Source organism: Mustela nigripes, chromosome 16, assembly GCF_022355385.1.
Source record: "Mustela nigripes isolate SB6536 chromosome 16, MUSNIG.SB6536, whole genome shotgun sequence".
NCBI lineage: Eukaryota > Metazoa > Chordata > Mammalia > Carnivora > Mustelidae > Mustela > Mustela nigripes.
In genome coordinates, this window is record NC_081572.1 from 36,803,305 (window position 1) to 36,822,264 (window position 18,960).

Consider the following 18,960-nt stretch of genomic DNA (forward strand, 5'->3'; position numbering starts at 1 on the left):
AGAGAGAGGTCTTCTGAATCCACTTCTAGAAGTGATGTTAGCTGGCAGCTAGCTAACAGCTAGCAGATTTTCTGCTTCTAATTAACCACCCAATGGAAGTAACCAAAAACAGCTCAGAAGTCTTAAAAATAAGAAAGGAGCTACATTGCCTCTGAAACTCCAAGGCTGGCCGAAACAGGCTCTGATGACACCCAACAGTGGTTTTCAAACTGCCTGGGCTTTACATCACCTTGGGAGTTTCAAAATTACTGACGCCCAGTCCCCACCTAACCAAACCCGAACTAAATGCATAACTTTGGAGGTGAGGTCCTGGCACTGGAGGTTCTAAAAACTTTCAGAAGGGATTCTAATGTGAATTCAAGGTTGGAAAGCAACTCCTTAGGTACCCACTTCAACAGGAAATAGCCAGCCTCTATAAAAGTCTTCACCCTAAGTGGAATTCCCAGATAAAAGGCAGGATTCCCAGTTAAATTTGAATTTCGGACACACACCAAATGATTTTTTATGAGTATATCCCAAATATTGCCTGGGACATACTTATACTAAAACATCATTCATTCTGTATTTTAATTTTCTAACTCTGGCCACTGCAGCCTCAAAGCCTCAACTTAGATATGGCTTTGGAGAACATTCTCCCAGAAAGCAGAGCACAGAACACCTGAGAAGCTGACCATATGGGGAGTCTTAGCTAGGTCGCAGGCAGGTTTGCTAGACTGTTGCTAACAGAAGCATCCAAGCTCCCAGCATTCGCTAGACACTCAACAAATATTAGTCATTGTTCTGAAGAAAGCTTCGCTTAGGAAAATGAAGGTGTGTGCATAAATATGCATTCACGGTACGTTTCGTCATCTCCGTAGTCATTTAAGGAGAAAGATGTCCTAGATCGTATCGATTATGACTTAGTGATAAAACAATGTGTCAGGGGGCGCCTGGGTGGCTCAGTGGTTTGGGCTGCTGCCTTCGGCTTGGGTCATGATCTCAGGGTCCTGGGATCGAGCCCCGCATCGGGCTCCCTGCTCTGCAGGAAGCCTGCTTCCCTCTCTCTCTCTCTGCCTGCCTCTCTGCCTACTTGTGATCTCTGTCTGTCAAATAAATAAATAAAATCTTAAAAAAAAAAATGTGTCAGTTTCAGCTTTCTAGGAAAACATCTCCAGCAAAGGTCTGGCACCCCTGTGCTAGCCCTCTGTCCCTTTCTGGTGGTTTCTGCCCCTTTTCAGATGTCTCTACTCTTCCCCCAGTATCCCTCTCAGCCTGTGGTTCTGATTAGTTGGGAAGACAAAATCAGTGGAGTCATCCCAAGGAAAAGGCTGCTTTACCTTTTATATAAAAGAGTCTTCAGTATTTTTTGAGGGACTTTATTTATTTTTCAGGGAGAGACAGCCAGACAGAGAGGGAACACAAGCAAGGGAAGTGGGAGAGGGAGAAGCAGGCTCCTGATGAGGGGCTCCATCCCGGGACCCCAGGATCATGACCTGAGCCAAAGGCAGACGCTTTAATGATTGATCCACCCAGGCACCCCCCGCCCTTCAATATTTTGAAACGCAGTGCCGGGCCAACCATCCCGTCAGCATTTATTGTTTGAGATATATGATAGAGCTGCTCCAAGAGAGAGCTCATTCTGCTGAGTGATCCATATAGTGAATATGAGGAGAAACTGAAGGGGGGGTGGGTGAAGAGAATGTCATGAGAAGTCAGAGAAAATATCTATTACGTCACACAAATTAACAATGGAAATAAGTTACAAAAGTTAAATAAGATACATAAACGAAAATTAAAGTAAAAGAGGGCTGCAAAGTGTGGCAAGGGGGTGGGGGGGCGAGACCCGTAGAGGAGGTGCCCTCCAGAGTTCCAAGGTCATTGCCCTGGGCAGGTGCCAGTCTTCACACAGATGGAACACCTTCCTTGTAGCTTCCAGGCCACTCAGGCATTCAGCTCCAGGTCGCTGATGTACTCCTGGACCCAGGCCTCTCTCGGGTGGGCACAGATCTGCCGGCCTCTTTTGGTTTGGAAACTGTGGAGAGGCATGGAAGGATTACACACTGGGGAATGTAGCAGGGGAATCCTAGGCCCACTGTGACCCCTCCATCCTTCTCTGCCTCAGATCTCTCAGGTCCTGTTCACAGGCTCATAAAATGTACTCTCCATGTTAGGGTTCATCACCTCCTCTGGGCCTCATACGGAGGTCCACTCAGAAAGCCAACTTCCTGCTGTCACCTTAACACAGGGGCAATTCCTTCAGGGCCTAGCCACAGGCATCAGACCAGGACAGAGACATGGCAGTGGCCTCCCCTGGTGTTCTGTGCTCCAATGGTCTCAAGGCTGAGTCCTCCAAGGGGTGGTGGGGGGGCTCATCTCAGCCCTCCCATTGCCCTCCCCAGGAAGATTGGGCCTTACATGACACCAGGCTTGGAGCACTGGCTGCTGGTCTCATAATAGTCGACCACAAATTTCCGAGGAATCTGCCGGGAGATGTAGAAGCAGCAGCAGGTGGTCGGGGTGTCAGCACCAACTGAGAGAAACAAGACAGAAAGAGTCCTAAGTGACTCTTCAGAAGATTGGGTGAGCCAACCCCCTCCCCCAGGGTCAGGAAGAACTGGAAGGAGAGAGCCCTGCACAGGCATGGGGATGTGCAGACAAAGAGACCTAGAAGGAAGCTGGCATTTCTTCGTCTCCTTGACATTTTTATATTCTGTGTCTCTTTCCATGTTTGGCATGGGGTCTCTGTGTCTCTCCACCAGAACTTCAGCTTTCTGAACAAACTACTCCCTTTCTGTCTCTCACGGGGCAGTGCCATCTGGAATTCCCAAGGAGAGCAAGGGCCACAGCCTTGGAAGTCAGCTGGCCACAGATTCCACCTGTTGTCCGAGATCCCAGTTGGGCGACCAGAATGGGACTTCCTCCCACTCTCTCCCCGCGCTGGACAACAGAATGGCTAAAACACTATGGGAAAGGACACTCCTCCTCAGGAAACAGCCTCTGACAGCTCTCTGGAGTTCTCTACTCAGAGGGGCTCAGGCACGAGACTTGGGCGCTGGGGATCCAAGCCGTGGCCAGGGAGTGGAAGGAGATAGAGCAAAAGAAGGCAGGGAGGACAGACTCACAAAAGGAAGGGGAGGTCTGGGAACAGAGTGCCGCGGTGAGAAGCAGGACGGCCAGGCCAGCCGCAGGGACCTCCATGGCGCTGGGCAGCAGAGGGTGTGAGCTCGAGCAGTAGCCACGCAACGCTGGGACCGGAGACCCACGGCTGCTGCCTCCTTCTGGAGTCTAAACCATGTCCCGTCTTTATAGTCAGCCTCGGAGAGTTAGAAGACAGAAAGTTGAGGAAACCAAGGGGGGACATTTAAAACCATTGGTGTTGGTGTCGTGCTATGAGTCACATAAGGTGGGAGAGCTCTGGGTCGCCACCAAAGTTCAGGCTATTTGCAACCATGGTTCGGTTGCCTACCCGAGGGGGAAACGGTTTCTATAGAGAGAGGAGGTGAGATGCTGGTGTGACCTGGTTAGCAGATCAGAAGATCAAGCCACTTCTGCCACAGAGCCTTCTGCTCTGTGCCCCAGCTGTTCAGATGGCCTCTAGGTGACCCAGAGGATAATGCCATGGAGTCTGGGGGAGCACACCCCAGATGGAGACGGCGGAACTAGGGAAGCCTCAGCTCTTCAAGGGGCAAGACGGAGGCTGGCCTTTCAGACTTCAGCTCCATCATCAAACCCGCACAGGTCTCTGCAGTGCGCCCAGAGTGGCAGTGCCTGGCAATGAGCGCTTCTGATTGCGAGGTCAGCTTCGGATTGCCAAGGCATCCATTTGAAAGACATATTGCCAGCGAGGCCGGGAGAGAAAGAGCCAGGCTGTCCCGCCCATAAATTTCCGCTTTGAGAAAGGCCCGAGTAACCGATACAGCTGGTCACTTGAGCGACCCCACTATTCCTTTCCTGCGTTCTAATTCCTGCTCTTGGGTTTTACATTTGCCAATAGCAAACCCACAAAGCCCTGGGCACCCCACCCTTAACCCCAATAAGGCAGAACCTTAGGTCTATGCTCTCCCTCTCTCTTTACCAGTGACCTCACTGAGGGGCCCTCGAGCATGCCGTGTACCCCTGAGTAATAAAACTTGTGAGTTTATAAACCTTGTATTTTAAAATAAACCTTGTATTTTAAACCTTGTATTAATAAACCTTGTATTTTAAAATTTCCCTGGTGGTTGCTGCTGAGGTGTGAACCTCATACTCATAGTAAGAGCCACAAAGGCCTGTCGGGCCACAACATTGGCACCAGTCGGGGAAATGTCTGGGGAGCTCACCACTGGCTATAGCTACGTAGCCCAGGCATTTTGAGCTCATGCCATCACGATCAAAAGGTTGAGACCCCCACAAGACAGCTGGTCCCTCGGCTGGTTGGGCTAATGTGAATGGAAAGCCCTAAACTGTTGTTTGTTACCCTTTGACCGCAAAGTACCCTGCCAGGGGTCTGTCCTATGGATAGAAGGACGAAGAAAATTGTATGGATAATGGTGTTTATCACAGCCTATTTGTAACAATTTAAAAAGGACCTACAGGATGTCTGGGTGGCTCGGTAGATTAAGCTTTGGTCTTGATCTCATTTCAGGTAATGATCTCAGGGCCATGAGTTCCTGCCCTGTGTTGGGCTCCAGGCTGGTCATGGAGCCTACTTAAAAAAAAAAAATAATAAAAATAATAATAATAATAATAATAATAATTTTTTTAAAGAAGTAATTTTTAAAGTAAAAAACCAAAATTAACTAATTAAAATCCATACAATTAAATCAATTATGGCATATTCACCTCTTATAATAATAATTAGCCCTGAATAACTAAGAAAGTGAAGAAATGTTCAAAGGAAGTACTTGTTCCTCAAAAACCCTAAAACATTTCCTGTGTCCTTATTGTAAAGTCAAGATGGTATTTCCAGGGTTTGTCTGGCAGCTCAATGACATCATCAGGGACACTTTTCTTAAAACGTCTCCCTTTCCCCCAACATTTTGTTGGCTTTTCTTTGCGGGGAAGGGGGATGTCACTTCATGGTTACAAAATGGCAGCTGTTGCTCAGGTCTGCACAAAGTCTTCTCCATAGGCTTATAAGGGAGTCTCATAAGAATAGAGAAAAAGCAACATTACAGGTATCTTTAATTCAAATTGGGGTTGTTGTTTTTTTACTTTCTTTGTAATGTGAACTGTAGTTCACGGCCCAAAAGTAGCAAAAGCTAATTTTATTTTTAAGTAATCTCTACACCCAACGTGGAGTTTGAACTCACAACCCCGACACCAAGAGACACATGCTCCTCCAACTGAGTCATCCAGGCACCCTAGCAAAAGCCAATTTTAAAAATAAGTAAAATAGAAAAGATTAAAATTTATTTTATTTCTGCAAGCTAGGTAAGCAGCAGGACGGGTGCCAGTAAGGATGTGGCCTCTACACTCTTCCCGTCTTACTGTGGCATATATGAAGTCTGAGGCATGATTTGAGTAAAATTTCTTTCCTGGAAGGTAGCAAAAACGTTATTACCCAAACATAACCACTATTAACATTTTGGTTTATTTCTTTCAAGTGCATTTTTTCCTAGGCTAAGATAGTTCCGTTGGCTTACCTGCTATCTTTTTTCTACTGTATGTCTGGGGGGCTGAGGGGCATTATTGTAATCATGATATGAATGTAATTTTGCATTTTTATTGAATATACTTAATATTGTAAGACTTTTCCAGATCGTTCCAGGATTTTTAAGAGCTGTCCAATTGACTCAACTATAAGCCTAGTTCATCAATATAATCACACACTATTACTGCTCATTGATCACAGCTCAATGATTACAGATCATTACTCTATTACATTTGGACTAATTCCAGTTTTTAATTTAGTTTTAAACTATTTTATAAATAAGCTGTGCCAAACATATACATCCATAAAATGTTCTCCATAAGTCAGGTTATTTCTATAGGATATTTTCCTAGCTGTTGACTTGCAGGGCCAAAAAGTAGGTACACTTTATTAGGGCTCCCGATCTTTACAGATACCCCATATGAATGTGTGTTTTTGTTCCCCATTGGCAAACCCAGTGATAGCATATGATAGAGACTTCTGAATGTTTGCTGAATGAAGCAGTGATTAAAAAGCCTGCTTGGAGTCTGGGATTCCCCAATTCCATTCCGTCCACCTGTGTCCGGATCAAACGCAGCTAGGGCTACTCCAAATCCAGTGGCATCCTTATACACATCCCATCTGTGCAGCCAAAACCCCAGGGAAGAACATTACACATGTCTGCTTTGCAGATGGAAAAGAGAAAAGTCCAGTTCATAGATCTGTTTGGGTAGAAGCAACCAGCTAAGCCTGGGCCCCTGGTCACAACTCTTGGTCCCCACCCCCTCACTGGTTAATCATTTCCTTAGAAACACTCTGCTCAACATGATGTCACGGTCCTTTTCACCCAGGGTGTGGTTTAAGGGTGACTCGTGTGCCCAGGATGCTGAAGCATCACCACAGATGTCAGCTTGTGCAACCAGAAGAGCTGTGCTAGAGCACAGATCTGCTCCATGGGCAGAATCATTCACCTGAGATCTAGAGCTCTAACACAAACATCTTCTCATCCTGTCACTGTCCAAAACCTTCCACACAGTCAGTCCCAACGAATAAGCAACTGAGCTGTTCTTGTGTTCCCTGAACCTCCATGTAAGACCCCAGGTACCCCAACATATATGACTCCTAACATGACACCATGCAACGGCTTCTCCTCTGGCCATCCCCAGACGCTGGCTCCCCATACTCCAGAGAGGCTTATAGAGGGACAAGGACGTGGCTTGGACCCCAGGAGGAAATAGGGAGTAGTGAGTGCCCAGTCCTGACTTGGCTTTGCCCAAACTCCTCTAAGCCCAACATTGTTAAGGTCTCCAGAGCTGCCCTGGTTGACAGTCTCCTCACACAGCCCTCAGTTCATAGTCTTGTCCACACCACAAGACTCTAAACCCTTATCCTTTCTTGCTGTCAGGGTTGTGTCCTAATCCTCTGGATAGATGTCGAAACCATACCACTTAAGCCCTATAGATAGATAGTCCCTAAATGAAAGCAAAGAACTTCACAGAAGGTTTCAAAATGTTCTAGGCTGTTTCCCATGGAGTTTTAGCTATCCTAGTCTCTGGATCTGAGAAGCAGAGGAAGACTAGGAACCATTTGAAGCTGGGGAAATTGAGGCTTAACTAAGACCTTTTTTTTTTTTTTTTTAAGATTTTATTTATTTATTTGACACGGAGAGAGGGAGAGAGATCACAAGTAGGCAGAGAGGCAGGCAGAGAGAGAGGGGGAAGCAGGCTCCCGCTGAGCAGAGAGCCCAACGTGGGACTTGATCCCAGGACCCTGAGATCATGACCTGAGCCAAAGGCAGAGGCTCAACCCACTGAGCCACCCAGGTGCCCTTTAACTCAGTCTTTAACGAGATGCTGATGCCAAGTCTATTTGGTTCCTAGGAGGAGCCAAGTGGAAGATTTCCCTCAGTTCTCCAAAGAAGCTCCACCCTTCGGTGACTTACAGAAGATGAGGTCTTCTGGGAAATATCTCTGTAGACCAGATGAAGTTTCCCCTAAAGGTAGGAGGGCCCCGGGTTCCAATACCCAGACGTCCTCAAGAGGGAGCTAGAGACTGAGAATAAGACAGCGATCCAAAACAAAAATTCAAGACACAAGAAATGGTTGGCTCCCTTAATTCCTTTAGTGCCTTGCTCTGTAGGTCTGAGCAGTGACATCTCCATCAACTTTCCCCCGACCCCGGGCCCCTCGGAGGATGGAAGAAGTTGACTTGGCTTTTCTGACATTTGTTTGCTGCTCCCTCATGCTGAGGGTAGACACCACGCTGCTCCTGCTGTTTCTCTTCTTTCCCTCCACACATGTCCCAGATTTGTTGATAATCATGGTGACACTGGCAGTCAGCGTTCCCTCTCCTTGTGTGACGTCAGAATCATTCCTCCTTCCCAGAGAGAAGCGGGTCATGTAGAGGAGAATCAACCCACCAGACATGAGCTGAGGAGCAGAGAGACACAGACAGAGGGTTTTCTTTCTCTCTGGATTTTTTTTTCTTCCCAAGATTTTTGAAATAAAACTACATTTGACATTTTGCATCTATCCTTTCAACGTTTAATAGTAAAAATCAAGTATTTTCATGACATTCTCTGTGTTTAAGTGGTCCATCTGTGGATTTACTTTATTGTCTCAACACTGTAGATTATGTAGTTTGGAGTCTATTATTTGATTATAGATAAGCTGCACCAAATAACATGGTCCCTCAAGTTTTTCCCATTTGTGAGTTCATTTCCATAGGACAGATTCTGAGAAGTCAACTCTGGTTTAACGACTACGGACATTTTTAAGGCCCCTTACCTTCACCCAGGATTAAAACCGGACTTCACTGTAGGTCTATGATGAGTATTTAATAAATAAACCATTCCTAGAGAGCTAATCCTTGTTTTTACCATTTCTCATGCCTCCAGACTTTCCAATTCTGTTCTTTCCTTAGGATGTACTTGCATATATGTTTATGGATATATGACTTACACTTCTTGTGACTGAATGACATTATTACCTGTGTCATATTTATATGGTCAGAATTACTGTGGAAGTCCACCAGAACACTCTGCTTTATGGAAGGAGGCTAGTCACCCATCTGGAGAAATGACGTCCTCTCAAGCACCCCAATCAAATCAGCAACTGAACCTTTCCAGTGTGTGCCCTAACCTTCTCTTATAACTATAGGCAACCCTGGATTGTACCACTCACATGACGACACCATACTTAAATTTCTAGCTTAGGCACCTCTAATTTCTGTGTTCCCATGGCTGCAAGGCTGTCTACAAAAAGGAGGCAAGACAGCTCAGAACCCAGAAGGAGTCCAGCAGTAGAGAGCTTCCAAGCCCCATCTCAGCTCTGCCCACACTCGTCCAACTGTGCAGAATCATGAGAGGCCTTGTGGCTTCCATCTTTGCTCTTCTCTGCACATGGTCCTCTGCTCCCATGCACGGGGGAGTCTGTTGTTCACTTGTCTTCAACAGTTGCTCCCCTCACTCTGGCCAGAAGTCAGTCCCCATCTTCCTAGTGCTGTGGCCTGATAACCCCCATGTGAAATCAAAGAGCCTCAAGTGGGCTTTCTAAATGACACAGTGGTTTTCTTCAAGAGGGTTGAAAACGGTCTTACTGATCTGGACTGTAGAATGGGAGTTAGGAGAGGTTTGATCCCATTTTTCAGATCAATGAAGCCTAGTTAGTTTATTGGGTTATTAAGATGTGGTCAAATTTAGATCTATTTAGATCCTATTGCTATTGGTAAGTTTTAGAAGAGTTATAAAATTGTTCCTGCTTTCACTGAGTATCTGTATGATTTAATGGATTTGGGGGGAAAATGTTCTCCAAAGGAAGTTAGAAGAAGGGAGTAGACTCTCTATAGGCTGGTTCCTTGTAGAGTACGCCAGAGCCCAAAAGAGACAAAACCAGAGATAAGACTCGGGAAATTAACGAGAAACAAACAAATTAAACAAAAAAAGCCAAATCGTTTCCAGTTTCCTTTCCTCCTAAACCTCAACTCTGAGCTCTGCTATCCCTCTCTACTTCTTCCAGACCCTCCCAGGCTTGCCTGTGCTCCTGAGCAACTCCTGCTGTTCCTGCTCCCTCACCGGTAAGGTTTACACCACATCTCCCTGCTGCTTCGCCTGCACGTCCCTGCAGATCCCCCAGAACCTTGTCGTTGCCTGTTTTAAGACCAGTGGCCAGTGCCCCAAACATGGCGTCAGGCATTGTTCTCCCTGCCCAACCCTGGCGAGACACAGGATGTGGGGGTTGGGAGTGTCCTCAGAAGTCAGAGCAGGGATGCTCCAGCTGACGGAGAAGGAGCTGTCCTGATAAGACCTGGTCCTCTGGGGACCTTTTGTGCATGCAAGACACAGAGAGACCACTGAGCTGTTTCCGGACATGGGATGGAGGTGCAGGGACCCAGGAAGGACATGCCCAGAAGTAGAGGGAAGAGAAGGAAGAAAGAGACAGCAGAAGGGAAGTAGCCTGAGGTTATTTCCATTAATCACTCAGGGAAGAATTAGGAGCCGTGCAGTTTGGACAGTGATGCCTTGATAAGGTGCACCAGCCCTAAGGTGCCCACAAGGATGGAGATGAAGAGGCCACAGGTGGTCAAGAAATCCTTACTCATTCTCTACATAGTACTTCTGCCTTCTCCACAGCTTTGTCACCAAACAGGGCCATTATTTCTATGCCAACCCCAGCTGTGCCTGGGTCCAGGAATACAGCAAGGGCCTGGGGAGAATCCAAGGGGTCCAGAAGGAACACGTGAGGGGCATAACGTAGACTGAGCAGCAGTGACCTGAACCAGCAAACTGTCTCTGCAGCTCCAGAAATTCCCTCTCTCTTCTCCTAACCATATTCGGAAAACTAATTTAGTTAAGCTTTTTAAATATTATAAATTATTTTATTACTTGGGGTTTTTCTCTGTGCAATCATATGTCACCTTCTTATTCCCTAAGTCCCTTCCCAGTCAATCATACGGCGGTTGCCATACTGAGGGTAATGGTGAAGGACTGTGCTCCTATCTCTGGGTAGACATTGGGCCAAACCCATCAACAGACACATATGGAGTTTTTATGAGCCCTTCACTTTGTTATGCATGACAGATTAATGAAGACTCTTTCTGTTCTCTTAAGTGAATCTTGGAGTTTTTGGTTTTTGGTTTTGCTTTGGTTTGGTTTCTCTGACAAAGCAGTTTCCCTGGTTGGAGAGAATAAGAAGAAATGATTAGGGGCATCTAAGCCAGAAGGGAAGACGAGAGAAAATGGATGAATGTCATTCTAATGATACCAGGCTTTACAGTGGTGATACAGTCCTCATACGCTGAAGAATAAACAAAGTATTCAAAACAAATGCAAATTTATATGCACCAAGGAAACCCACCACTTCAATGAACAACAAAGCAAGGCATTCTATCATGCATATTTATGCATTTTCGTGAGTTCAGCTTTTTTAAGTAAAGACTGTTTTTGAGGATTACAATAAGCCACAGCCTGTCTATCTAGTCATCAAAAATATCACTGTGTTGTATATACTGCTTATTTCCCTTTGACATATGAGGAAATAGAGTGTCAGTATAGCTAAGAAACTCGCTTGAGGTCACACAGCTAGAAATGTTGTAGTCTAACCTGCAGACCAGAGCAAGTCCCACACTCTTTTTTTTTTTTTTTTATGATTTTATCCATTTATTTGACACAAAGAGAGAGAACACAAGTAGGCAGAGAGGTAGGCAGAGAGAAAGGAGGAAGCAGGATCCCTGCTGAGCAGAGAGTCCGATGTGGGGCTTGATCCTAGGACCCTGAGACCATGACCTGAGCTGAAGGTAGAGGCTTAACCCACTGAGCCACCCAGGTGCCCCAAGTCCCACACTCTTAATTAACACCACTAGGAAACAGTCTTTCAGTGTGCCCATGTACCAACGGAAACAGATTCACCAGGAATGCACAATTCCCTAATATGAGAGTCTACACTAGGCAAGCAAGGAGTAAGGAATTGTCTAAGATCTCAGAAAAGACCAAAACCCATGGATGTGAGCCTGGCATTAGAGACCTCTTCTAGACTAAAGATGTTTGCAATTCCAAAGGGGCTGGTGGGCAGGTAATCTGAACTTTTCACAGCCTGGATGGACTAGAGAAAAATGAGAGTCCAAGGTGAAAGACAAGCTACGGAATGAGAGAAGTGTCTGCAAACCACTGATTTGCCAAAGGACTGGTATTTGGAATATGTAAAGAACTCTCAAAACTCAACAGTAAACAAACAGTCCAATTAGAAAACGGGTCAAGAGGCATTAAGGAACACTTGAATGAAGAGGATATGCGGATGGCAAACAAGCAATGGTATTGTTGACCATGAGTTTTTAAATTCTCATTTTTAAAGATTCAGACTGAAACAGTGAGGTAGATAAAATAATGTTGCCCTGGGACGCCTGGGTGGCTCAGTTGGTTAAGCAGCTGCCTTCGGCTCAGGTCATGATCCCAGCGTCCTGGGATCGAGTTCCACATCGGGCTCCTTGCTCAGCAGGGAGCCTGCTTCTCCCTCTGCCTCTGCCTGTCACTCTGTCTGCCTGTGCTCACTCTCTCTGTCAAATAAATAAATAAAATCTTAATAAATAAATAAATAAATAAATAATGTTGCCCTCCTCTCACGTGCACAAAGATGTCCCTCTTAATCCCTGGAAGCTGTAAACATGTTATGCTGCACAGCCTGGAGGAAATCAAGATTGTTATCCACTAACTTTGAGATGGCAAGATTACCCTGGCTTAACTGAGTGGGCCTGACGCAATCCCAGGGATCCTTATAAGGGAGGTAGGAAGGTCAGTGTCAGAGCCCTGCAATGTGAGAAAGACTTGAGCAGCCATTGTCGGCCACACCCAAGGAATGTGGGGCTCTTCCAGAAGCCAAAAAAAAAAAAGACAAGAAAATGGATTCTCCCAGAGAGCCCCAGAAAAGGAATGCAGCCCTGCAGACACCTTGGTTTTAACCCACTGAGACCCATTTCAGGATTTCTGACCTCCAGAACTATACAAAAATAAATGTGTTGTTTTGAGTGACTAAGCTTGTAGTAATTTGTCACAGCAGCAATAAGAAACTAATACAAATAATTACAGATAAAATGATATCATAGAGGTTTTAACACATAACCACAATTTTTCTGATGTTTCTCTCAAGACAGGTGGGATCTGGGTCCCCTCTGCTCGAGTTTGGATAGGCTTGTGATTGCTTCCATCACAGGGGAGGAGATGCCACGTGACTTCTATGGCTATGCCGTAGAGAGCCATACACCTTCCACGTTGTTCACCAGGAACAGTCATCTCGGAGCCCTAAGACTTCCAGCCTGGAAGGGCCACATGTAGACAGTTCCTGTTGACAGTCCAAGCTGACCCTATCTTTCAACCAGCCCTGCCCAAGTGCCAGACATGTGACTGAGGAAGCCATCATAGAAATGGACCTTCCAGCATGAAGGTGAGGGTTATTTATGACAGGATGGCTCATGGCATCATAATTTATATCACATCTGTGTGGGCAGTGCAGTTGTAAAACAGCATGAGCACCTTCTTCTAAATGGGAGAGAAACTCAGCTCACAGTTCACAGATAGATCTGTCCTTGCAAGGAGGTTGTGGTGATCCCAACTCGTGACCATGCACTAATTACAGAAATAATTTCTTCAGAGCAATCTCAATAAACTAGCAAAGAATTTTCTGAGATGTGCCCCCAACTGATGGAGAAATTGAGCTACTCTTGAAGAGCTGAACCTCTCTGTTAACCAAAGGGTGTTGACAAACCCTGAATTGTGTAATTCGCAGCATGACACCAACACTACCATTAAAATCTTCCCCTCCCATCACCCCAGTTTCCATCTTCCCATGCCATGGGGCTTTCACTAAAGAGAAGGGGTAATGGCTTGAACCTGGTGCCAGCTGTAAGTACCCAAGTCTTATCTTAGCTGTGCCAATGTTTGATCTCAAAATCTCCTACCTGCCCAGCATCATGGAGGCACTCAAGATTCACCATGACCCTTTGCTCCCAGACCTTCTCAATGCCATGTCAGTCTATCATCCCTTCTGTCTTTTTCAGATATCACCCTCTCTGGTCCCAGGTGAGACTGTTTAAAACATGTCTGGATGACAAAGATCATTCAAGTGAAAATAAAGCACTCAACATGGGGACGTCAATCACCACCCTGATCTTTCTTTCAAAAGGGTCAGGCTGTCATACATTACCAAGTAGTTCAGAGAGAGAAGAGAGACAGTGAGGTGGTAAGTCTCACTTCATAGATAAAATTATTAAGGCCAAATTCACTGAGTAACAGTTGGCAAGAGGCACACTCCAGGTCTATTTACTTCCCATTGGTGCAGGCAAGTTTAGATTCATGTCAGCTATTCTCAAAACCCCAGTAGTTTTGGTGACATAAGAGATATCCCAGTTTGATCTCTGTTCTATTATGACATCCTGGGCTAGATGAACTTCCCTCCCAAAAAAGGCAGAAGGTCAGATAAGACTTTTTAAGTTTCTTGAAAAATAAAAACCAAAATGGAGAGATAGACATGGATATCTCTAGGAAAAAAGCATATGCCCAATTCATTTGAGTTTCCCAAATTTAAGAAATGCTATGACTTTCTAGTTCCTTTTGACCTTTTTTGAGGTTAGCATAAGGGAGAAGAAGTTGATTGTCTTTGGCTTTTAAATGACTCAGTCTCTTGCTGTGCCTTCTCCTATAGTTGGTGCTCCTTCTCTTATACCCACCAGAGGTTCCCTCAAGATTTTGTAGCAGACTCTTATGAACCCGACATCAGGTGCTCTAAGGCCAGTGACATGTAAGGACACTCCTCCTACTCACTCCTGGTGAGAAACTGGAGAAGCCCTGGGGAAAGAGCAGCTCCCATTGATATAGGGAAGTAGACTGGGCACTATCCTGGGAATACCCAGCTCTATGGCCCATCACAAGTACAGTGGAAACCTTCAGCTGTTTTCTGAGCTAGTCCAGGGCCAGCAAGGAGCCAGAAGAAACTGGCTAAGTGCAGAAGAAGAGGGAGAAGGAAGTGACAGTCAAGGAAATGGAGGGCCCTCAAGTATGAGGGCTGACTGCTGAGAAAGTGACAGATCCTGAGATGTCAAGTCAGAAGGAAGGATGAAGGGCCACTGTGGGCCCAGAAATTTTCCCACTGGCTATGTCCTCCTGAATCCTTCTGTCTTCTCCATCCATTAAGCTTCCAAATTGAAAGAAACAAACCAGCCTGTGCCAACCCCAGTGATGCCTGGGTCCATCATGAACCTGGAGCTAAATCTGAGGGGTCTAGAAAGAAAGAGCCAAATCAATCAGCAGATTGAGGAGCAGAGGTCTAAGCCAGAAGAACAGCAGTTGGACCTCTAGGAGCTTCCTCTTTTAGGGGTTTAAACCCCACCTCCCACTAACCAAACTCTGGAGCCTTCCATACCTAAATTTTAATTTATTTAAAATTTTTCATCTTGGGACACCTGGGTGGCTTAGTTGGTTGAGCCACTGCCTTCGACTTAGGTCATGATTCCGGGGTCCTGGGTTCGAGCCCCACATCTCAGCAGGGAGCCTGCTTCTCTCTCCCACTCCGCCTGCTTGTGTGCTCTCTCTCTCTCTCTGACAAATAAATAAATAACATCTTAAAAACCAGATTCTAAAATTTTTCATCTTTATTTTTATTTTGAATTATGTTTCCCATTGAATGTTTTAAGAAAGCACATAGTGTGCTATCATTCAAGGTGATGTTGAATGATTGTACCAAATTTTGTCTTTAGAGATTTTTCCAAATCCATCAACAAACAAGAATTTTTAAATATCCTTTTTTTTTTTTTTCAAAGTATTTGGTCTTTGCACTATGTTTTAACCTTGTGAATAACAGAGATGCTTTCATTTGTTAAAAATAGAGCTTCCCTATGACCCTGCAATTGCACTACTGGGTATTTACCCCAAAGATACGGATGTAGTGAAAAGAAGGGCCATCTGTACCCCCATGTTTATAGCAGCAATGGCCATGGTCGCCAAACTGTGGAAAGAACCAAGATGCCCTTCAACGGACAAATGGATAAGGAAGATGTGGTCCATATACACTATGGAGTATTATGCCTCCATCAGAAAGGATGAGTACCCAACTTTTGTAGCAACATGGAAGGGACTGGAAGAGATTATGCTGAGTGAAATAAGTCAAGCAGAGAGAATCAATTATCATATGGTTTCACTTATTTGTGGAGCATAACAAATAGCATGGAGGACATGAGGAGTTAGGAGAAGGGAGTTGGGGGAAATTGGAAGGGGAGGTGAACCATGAGAGACTATGGATTCTGAAAAACAATCTGAGAGTTTTGAAGGGGCAGGGGGTGGGATGTTGGGGGAACCAGGTGGTGGGTGCTAGAGAGGGCACGGATTGCATGGAGCACTGGGTGTGGTGCAAAAACAATGAATACTGTTACACTGAAAAAAAATTTAAAAAAAAAAAAAAAGTAAGCTAGACCTTCCAGCCATTGTGTTGCTTGTTTCCTTGAACATCAATAATACCAACTGGGAGGGATGAAAGGGGAAGTGTGAGAAAATCAGAGAAGTGAGAAAAGTCAGAAAAAGAGAACATGCCTCTGTAATCTGTTATGACAATCACCTTACAACAGAGATCATTGACAGGAAAAGCCAGATCCAAAATGTATGTTTAGATTAAACCATATCTATATTCTCTAAATTATCAGCACTTGACATGAACAAAAGAGCAAGCCATTCTTTCATGGGCATCTTTGCACTTTTTAAATAAATCAAACTTTCTTAAGAATAATAACATTTATTGAATTTGATATGAATTAAGAACTTCCACGCATTGGTTCATTTTGTCCTCAGGATACCACTGTGCTGTCTGTTCTGTTATTGTGCCAATTGATAGATAAGGAAGCAGAAGTTCAGGGAGGTTAGGTTAACTCCTCCATGGCTATCAGTTAGTTGTGTTGGGATGTTCATGTCCCATCAGATATTAACCATCAGACCCCTGTCTCTCAAGGTGGTATTGTCCCTGAACAGACTTAACTTGGCATTCCTGTTCTGTGACATGGGCCCTCTGGGTCCAGCTAACCAGGAGACCGTCATCGTTGGTTTGCAAAAGCAAGATGATTCAAGTCCTCTACTTGGTACTGCCTCTTCCCTTTGTTGATGCTCATCAAGCCAAATGTCAGAGTGTAGACAGGCTCTCTGCTTGCTGCCTGTTTCCCTTCCCCTACTCAGATAAATGCTCAGGGCACAGCAACAAATATGCTGTCTAGGCAGACTCTAGCTAAACAGTGAGAAGACTCCCTCTTTCCTTGATGGTGCCCCTAGTTTCTACAAATATTTCCTTTGGAGTTGTCTCATCCACCTTTGTGGAGCCATGAAACTGTAAAACTCCCTTCTCTGGGCAATGATTCTCTCCCGTCCCCTACCTTCAATCTCCTGCCTCAACAGATGAGAGTGATGGGGAGAGGTAGAGGGCTAGTCCTGCCATCATCAGGGGAGATCTTAGCTGGGGGGGTCTATGGCATAGTCTTTTTTGAATGAGACAACAACTTTGCAACAGGTTCAATCCCAGTCAACACCTTATTAAATGACACAGAAAATTCCATGTCACTGCCTAATGCTGGAAAGTGGAGGAGGAGAATTACTCATAGGATTAGACCAGAACTCTACAACTTAGAGAATCCACAGCTACTTCAATTATATCTATTTATTTATTTTTAAAGATATATTTACTTACTATAGAGAGCAAGAGAGAGAGAGAATGCCCACATGCAAGAGTAGGGAGGAACCAAGGGAGAGGGAGAGAAGCTTGAAGCAGACTCTCGGCCGAACATGGAACATGACACAGGGCTTGATCTCAGGACCCTGAGATCATGACCTGAGCATAAATCAAAAGTCAGACGCTTAACTGGCTGAGCCACCCAAGCATCTCTATTTCTTCAATTTTAGAAAAGATATACACAATTTATATAAGGATTAACATTCTTCATATATCAAGAATAAATTGTTAAGAAAATAACAGACATATTACATACCTAAGTGTATTGAACTCTGTAATTTTGCTTCCGAAAGAAATTAAAGGTTTCCTTTTCCCCATTATCCTTCCTGATGACTCTATGAGGATTAAAAATAAATGTCCAAGCAGAGCAGGTCTCGGTGGCACTGAATACAACAAGGAGCCAGGGAGCTTGGAGCATAAATGAAAAGTGAGCTCCTCACCAAGTTCTCCTATAGGTTCTACCCACAAGGCTCAGGACCTTCACGACTGCTCCTTCTGCTTTCCAACAATTTTCATCTCTATGTCCAAAGACTTTACACAAGTCTTTATAAACACTTTCATTTAAAATATCCCCAAACAGGGGCCGCCTGGGTGGCTCAGTCATTAAGCGTCTGCCTTCAGCTCGGGTCATGATCCCAGGGTCCTGGAATCAAGTCCTGCATCGGGCTCCCTGCTCCCCAGGGGGGTGGAGGGTGGGGGACAATGCTTCTCCCTCTGTCACTGCCTCTGCTGTGTTCCTTCTCTAGCTATGTCTCTCTCTGTCAAATAAATAAATACAAATCTTTTAAAAAAAATAAATTAAATTAAATATCCCCAAACAGGCATCTGGCTGGCTCAGTCTGATAGAGCATGTGACACTTGATCTCAGGGTCCTGAGTTAAAGCCCCAGGTTGGGCATGGAGACTGCTTAAAAAAAAAAAAAAAAGCATGCATATATACATATATGCATTATATATATATTTTTTTTTCATTCCAGACTTTACTCAAAATAGAACACGAATGTCCATTGAGTGGTGAGTGGATAAACAAGTGGTACAGTTAGTTGTGCAAGCACATGACATGTGCATTCTTAAAAACCACTGCATGCTACAAAATCATGCAATAAAAACCACAGGGCTCGGGGAATATGGAGTTGGAGCACAACACTGAAACTCCTCATCAGTGAAACACAAAAGAGAAACAGGAGCAGAGTAAAAGTTAGCACAGCTTTACACATGTTAAATAGTTAATATAAATACACTACACATGGCACTTTAATTAGAAAAAGGCCTGAGTGAGGGAAATACAAATCAAAGCCACGATGAGATACCACCTCACACCAGTCAGAATGACTGAAGTTAACAAATCAGGAGACAGATGCTGGCAATGATGCAGAAGAAGGGGAACCCTCCTACCCTGTTGGTGGGAATGCATGCTGGTGCAGCCACTCTGGAAAACAGCATGGAGGCTCCTCAAAAAGTTGAAAATAGAGCTTCGCTACAATCCAGCAATCACGCTACTGGGTATTTACCCTAAAGATAAAAATGTAGTGATCCGCCAGTCAGAATGGCTAAAATCAACAAGTCAGGAAATGACAGATGCTGGCGAGGATGCGGAGAAAGGGGAACCCTCCTACACTGT

The 18,960-nt window shown here is 44.9% G+C and overlaps 1 protein-coding gene across 1 annotated transcript in view; it reads right to left on the reverse strand.

Moving 5' to 3' along the window:
- Window positions 1-1,355: 1,355 nt before the first annotated feature.
- LOC132003486 (C-C motif chemokine 3-like) overlaps window positions 1,356-18,960 on the reverse strand; it is an 80,336-nt gene continuing 62,731 nt past the window's right edge. Inside the window, exons 2-4 of the mRNA XM_059378978.1 lie at window positions 3,102-3,293; window positions 2,395-2,509; window positions 1,356-2,011 (exon numbers count right to left, since the gene is read on the reverse strand). Coding sequence (XP_059234961.1) covers window positions 1,921-2,011; window positions 2,395-2,509; window positions 3,102-3,177 — 282 coding nt within the window. The 5' untranslated portion in view covers window positions 3,178-3,293 and the 3' untranslated portion in view covers window positions 1,356-1,920. The remainder of the gene's footprint in view (window positions 2,012-2,394; window positions 2,510-3,101; window positions 3,294-18,960) is intronic.